Source organism: Anoplophora glabripennis, unplaced genomic scaffold (assembly GCF_000390285.2).
Source record: "Anoplophora glabripennis isolate ALB-LARVAE unplaced genomic scaffold, Agla_2.0 scaffold2350, whole genome shotgun sequence".
Taxonomy (NCBI): Eukaryota; Metazoa; Arthropoda; class Insecta; order Coleoptera; family Cerambycidae; genus Anoplophora; species Anoplophora glabripennis.
This window is the reverse complement of record NW_019418423.1, coordinates 1-6,500: the sequence shown is the minus strand read 5'-3', so window position 1 is coordinate 6,500 and position 6,500 is coordinate 1. Positions and strand designations below refer to the sequence as shown.

Here is a 6,500-nt window from a genome sequence, read left to right as displayed (position 1 = left end):
TCATATTCCTTCGAAAACTACATAATGTGCACAATATGTTTAAAATTTGTAAAATTTCTTGCTTCGAACCTTAGCTTTATACTAAAGGTTTTCAAATCAATTTAAGCAGTACTAAACAGAAGACTACAGAAGAAGAAAGTTGGAATAATTTCATAACAGTTGTTAAATCTTTTCCAAACGTAGATATACTTTATTTTTTGTAACCAACAAGAAAAATCGAGGGTCTCTATCCAAAGGGGTAACGGTCTTGGGGCTTAGACTAATTCTGTATCCGTGAATTATTGTTATCAGTGCTATTTTTGTTTGTAATAGTCCAAAACGTAAACCTACAAAAAGTTTTAATTATATTCAAAGAATTATTGATTAATGCTCTTTTCGTCACCTAGACAATTTCTAGGACCTTCTCCAAATGGCAAATAAGTGAATGTCGTCTGTTCTGTTTGTTATCTTCGTTGAACCGGTCATGATCCCAGCGCTCTGGATCAGGCCAGTACTCCGGGTCGTGATGCAAACCCAAAGATGGAATCAGTACAGGTGTCCCTTTCTCAACCGTAATATTTGAATTTTGGAATATGTAATCCTTTGTACACACTCTTTTTATTGTAGATACCGGGGACCAAATCCGGAGGGTTTCTGAAAGTTTGTAATATTCGTGTACTTAATTATAATAAAATTGGAAAATAGCGTTTAATCTGAGTACCATATTTATTCAAAATAATCCTACAAATAGGAGCTCACTACTCCCAACTGAAATTCATAAAATACATTCACTTACTCGGACACACTTGAGATAGATCGATAAAATTGAATAAAATATAATTCCAAGTGAGCCATTAAACAAGACATTTTTTTGTTGTAGTGGCAACCATGTTTCAGCAAAACACATTTACTTATTGCAACATCATTTTTCTGTTCTTCTAAATATTTTACTAACAGTACCTAAGATATCCTAATAAAGCGCCTCACTTGGATGATTTGTTTCCTTGTTTAAATTTTTGAGATAAAGCAGCTCCCGAATATATGACACCCTCTACATCGATAAATCTTATTATTAAAAGGAAACCACTTAAAAAATAAATTCTTATAACACATCAATGATTTAGCTGTGTCACCGTGGATGAGTTTTATGCTGAACTTTGATATTATAGCTGTTCGAAGCAAGAATTCGAGAGAATTCCTTATAAAGTTTCATGATTTATTGATTTTAGTATATTGATATTGGTTTTATTAGTAGTGTTTGCATATGTTAATGTTAATGACCGAAAATCGGTTAGTGCGTTTCATTTAGATAATACTAAAACTAAGATTGTATTACCGACAAAGAATGTGGAGCGACTGTATCAAATTTAATAACAAGACAATATTCTCCATGTAATCCTAAAAATGTACATTCAACCTAAAATAAATAATCTGTATAAAGTTCCTAAAAAGATTGCCGAGCAGACCTATATCGAAGATACGATAGTTAGTAATATCGTTGTAATCTCAGGCGGGCTCTGGACTGTGACAGAACACAGGAAATACTGGACTTCAAGGCCAGGGCATAGCCATTCTAAGGAGCTCGTGGAATATCTTTTGAAGGAAAGATCAAATGAGTTGCTCAGCAAGCAAATTCGGCTCAGGATAGTGACGGGACTCATAATAGGACACTGTCACTTTAGGAAACATCTACATAAAACAGTCCGGTTTGCCAAGGATGTGGCTCGGTGCATGAAACTTCTCTGCATATTCTAGTCAAGTGCCCGGGATTTGCACGTAGTAGAATGACGCTCCTGGGGAGACCTTATTTGGAACCCAAAGAGCTAAGAAGAAGTGTCAGCAAGGAAGCTTTTGGACTGTTAAAAGGAGAAAACTAGTTGCTGAATAACTAAGTACTGGGACGCACAATAGGTCCCATGGGATCAACCACTAGGAAAAGAAGAAGAAGAAGAAGAGAGTGTCGTTGTATCAAAGCATGTATGTACTTAATAACACAATTGAAGTTTTTATTAATCTGCCACTAAAATCATCAACTGTATTAATTAATTATGTATTTGGTTTAAATATAAATAAAATATGTTGTAAGTGAAACTTCATTGTGCCCAGAATGTCAGGAACGGACTGTGTCAAATGGTTAACAACACATTATTTTTGCATAGTATAGATGATTGTGATTTTATGTCATGGTGCACATCGAGCGGCGCCTCCACCATTTTCTGTTTTTAATTTTTTATCGGACATAATAACTATGTAGAAAGCCTTACTGTCTGCTAATGTAATTTTCACTAACAAAATTTGACAAACACACTTTACAGATAACATAAAACAGAAATACAAAACAAGAATAAGTTAAAGTAAGTTAAGTATTCAACACCAAATATCAATGTCCATTCAGACTTTTCTCAAAAACGTATAGACCTATTACCCACTATTCGTGCTCATACATTAATTATGAATCGGTGCTGGACTTTTGTTAGCACAGTACCGTGAGGATTGTCTTCATCCCATAAATGTAAGTCATGGGAATTAAGAATGCTATTATTTGTATGTATGGGCAGGAATAGTGGGTAATAATTTAATAGGTCCATACGTTTATGAGGAACGTCTGAATGGGCATCGATATTTGGATTTTTTGGAAAATTATGGGAGAGGAGGCCCAATTTTATGGCCACCACGTTCTCCATAGTAACCCGATGGATTTCTTCCTGTAGGGATACCTGACAAGTTTAGTGTACTCAACCCCAGTACGGACAAGGGATGAATTGCTACAAAGAATTAATTTCTATTGTGATAATATTAGACATACCCCAGAAATGCTTATTGTGTACGAACAAAAAACATTCGTAGCCTTAGGAAGTATGTGGAGGTGGAACGTGCCCCTATTGAAAATGTATTTTGATGGTTTTCTTTCCTTTAAATTATTTTTTAACATACTTTAACTTATTCTTGTTTTGGTTTTTCTATTTTGTGTTATCTGTAAACTGTGTTTGTCAAATTTTGTTAGTGAAAATTACACTGGCAGATAGTACAATTTTCTAGGCTCTTATTTTAAAAATTTGTACTCTTTTAACAGAGTAATTACGTCCAATTAAAAATTAAAAACAAGAAATGGTAGAGGCGCCGCTCGATGTGCACTGTGACATAAAATCACAAATATTTCCTAAACTGTTAATTTTACCGAGGTGAACCAAGAGGTTGACAAATTCTCCAGGGAACTTATTTTTTAAACAGGCAGATTGTGATCGACATCTTTGCAAAAATTCTGGGCTGTTAACCATTGGGCATAGTTCGTCCCTGGCGTTCTGAGCATAACGAAGTTTTACTTACAACATCAAAATCAAGCTATAGCATGTTTTATCGATCACCAAATTTGCATCATGCTGAAGTTAGAGAATAGTTTAGAGACTGTAAATAAAAATAACTTTTTAATTTTTACCTTTGAGGGCTCGTAACTTATTAACGAAGGCCCTAATGAAAAAAATGTATATGAAGATCTGATATTATTTTGACCTCATCTATCTGTACTCGACTTTTTTGTATCAAGTATCGGGAAAAAAGAGATTTGTCGTAAACTTATTGCTGAAAACTAAACTATTGCTGAAAACATAGTTTATGACATAGTTTTATTGTGATATTTGTTACTTGCCATCGACAGCGTGTGCAAGGTATTTCATTTCAGATATGGCCTTGTAGGTGAGTTTATTGTCATATTTCTTCAAGGTTTCCATTATTTCTTCTCGGATTCTGTTCTGGGCGTCTTCACTCTTACTAATCTCAAAAAGAGCCATAGTAGTCGTCGATGAAGAAGTTTCGAAACCAGCAACAAAGAATGCAAATACATGTCCCACCAGCTCGTTGATAGTCAACTGCACATTTGAATTCTTCATGTCAATCAGCAACTGTAGTAAATCGTTTCTCCGTACGTTATTCTTCTCTCTGTGGTTAACGGTATCTTGGATGCTCCGTAAAAAGAAACGCGATACATCTTTTTGTATATTTCTTACTACCAGTTTTAGGGCTAGATTTGGGGCGGAAACTGAAAGAATGAGATTGATTTTGTCCATGAAACTGAATTCGTGGAAAAGTTTGTGGCCCATCTTGCGGAATTCGGCGTTGGGATATTTAAAGCTGTTACAGTCGATGCCAAAGGCGCATGACCCTGGAAGATTAGAAAGATGCAATCATAATCTATCTTATATTTAGAACAAGTGAGAGAAAATTTCCCAAAATATGTCTCTTTTGTATTTGAATTTCACAAAAAAATTTATTGCATTTTTAATTTTCTTTAAATTGCGACTGTAATGAGAAAAAGGTTGTCGGGAGAAAAAAGTTGTGTATTTTTATACCTAACAAGTTTTAAAATTCCGGGTAGTTCCGGAGATATCCGGAAAAATCCGAAATTTTGCAAAATCGTGGTATTTTTTCTGACTTTATTTGAAAACGAATTTTAAAATAAATTACATATTTACATTGCCACTTTTTTCGCTCTATCTAATGGCGTCAACATTTTTGCAATCCGAAGTTGTCTTCGCGGGGTTTACATCAGGTTTTTTTTTAAATACGTCGCTGCTATTTTTATGACAAAATCTAAAGTCATTTTTAATTCTGATTTAGATGATATTAGTATTAAAGGTTTTTAGCTATGTGTATGTTTTAGCTATCATTTAAAATTTTTCCTGAGTACGGCTCTGAACGCTTTCAAAATATCTATTGAAAGAAGTCATAACAGTATAAAAGTTAATACAGCGCAAAATATCCAACAATTTTTTTTAATCAATAATTGAAAAAGTTATACCTAATAAAAAAATAATACAAATTTATTAAATGTTTTCTTATTTCTAATTAGTATTACTAATGGTAGTAAAAAAAAAACTGTTGAATATTTTGTGCTGTATTGACTTTTATACTGTTATGACTTCCTCCAATAGATATTTTGAAAGCGTTCAGAGCCGTACTCAGGATAAATTTTAAATGATAGCTAAAACAAGCTAAAAACCTTTTTTAGCGATTACAACAGTAATATCATCTAATTCAGAATTAAAAATGACTAGATTTTGTCATAAAAATAGCAGCGACGTATTTAAAAAAAATTACCTGTTGATGACCCCTTGAAGACTAAACGTCGGATTACAAAAATGTTGACGCCATTTGATAGAGCAAAAAAGTGGCAATGTAAATATGCAATTTATTTTAAAATTTGTTTTCAAATAAAGCCAGAAAAAAACATAAAGCGATTTTGCAAAATTTCGGGTTTTGCCGGATATCTGCGGAACTACCAGGAATTTTCTAAGCGGCATATTGTTAGGTATAAAAAACCCAACTTTTTTCTAATTTGAGCCATCCCGTCCGTATTTCTTACCGTTTCCTAGATCTAATGCTATCCCATCCTTATTCTATACCAAGTCTTTCACTGTACTATTATTTCAAAAAAGTTGTTTAATGCATTGGTTTAAATCAGGTATGGCAACCTTTACTTAGCAGAGGGCGTAATTTCGGGACTTAATCAGGTCGCCGACCGTAGGCAAGAAATAAGTAGGTAGCAGGTAGTGAATAAAAAAGCCACAAAAATTCACAAAATTATTTATTAATTTTAATAGCATAAACAAAAGTAAATTAATAAAAAAGGATAGAAAAATCAAATAAAAATTAATAAGATACTTGAGTTTGAAGCTGAGAAACACGATGATCAATATTGGGGTCAATATCAGTAGTACATAGGCGCAGTGTTTTCTAAATTAACATCTGTAAACCGAGTACGATGCTTATTTTTATTCAATTTTATGATTGAAAAAAGCTGCTCACATTTATGCGTGCTTCCGAATGTGCAAATTATTTTTCGTGCGAAAACTTTCAGCTGTGGATACTTTTCTTCGGAAAGGTATGTTCTGTAAAATTCGCTTAGTTCCACATCATCAAATTTAGACTTCAAATACGAGGCTTCTTGAAGCCTGATCAACTCCATTTGTAGGTGAAGCCGAGCATCTTCCACATTGCACTTACAAGGATTTGCAAAAATATTAAAAGTGCTATGCATATTTTTAAAATCGAAAAATCGATTAGTGAATTGCTGTGACAGTAGTTCCAGTTCTTCAGCATAGCGACCGTATTCAATGTTTTCGTGACTGGATAATGTTAAAACATGAAAACAGTTTTTACTTCTCATTTGTATTTCCCACAAGCGAATTTTGTTTTGAAAAGCTTTAAGATGACTGAACAGCTGATTTACCAATTGCCCTTGTTCTTTAAGCTTCAAGTTCAGGTCGTTTAAGTGCCTGTGATGTCTACCAGAAATACCAAGTCATAAAGCCAAGTTGGATCACAAATTTGCGGCAATGTTTTCACTTTCACCTCCATAAAATCAGCTATGTCTTTTTTAAGGTCATAAAATAAATTATTACGCTTTCACAAAAATGAAAGAAGAAATGCGGCTTATAACAACGACAGTGGAAATCAGAAAGAGTTTTAGATCTTGTATAAGGAATCAAGGGAGTCATTTTGAACAAATTCCATGAATAATAATA

At 33.6% G+C, this 6,500-nt stretch overlaps 1 protein-coding gene across 1 annotated transcript; it reads right to left on the bottom strand.

Moving 5' to 3' along the window:
* Positions 1-356: 356 nt before the first annotated feature.
* Positions 357-4,138, bottom strand: LOC108916393 (probable cytochrome P450 6a20; the record flags this gene model as incomplete). The annotated part of the gene is given in 3 exon segments (XM_023456704.1): positions 357-427; positions 430-633; positions 3,626-4,138. Coding segments are annotated over 3 exon segments (788 nt in total), but the record flags the coding sequence as incomplete, so codon positions are not given.
* Between the last annotated feature and the right edge of the window lie 2,362 nt (positions 4,139-6,500).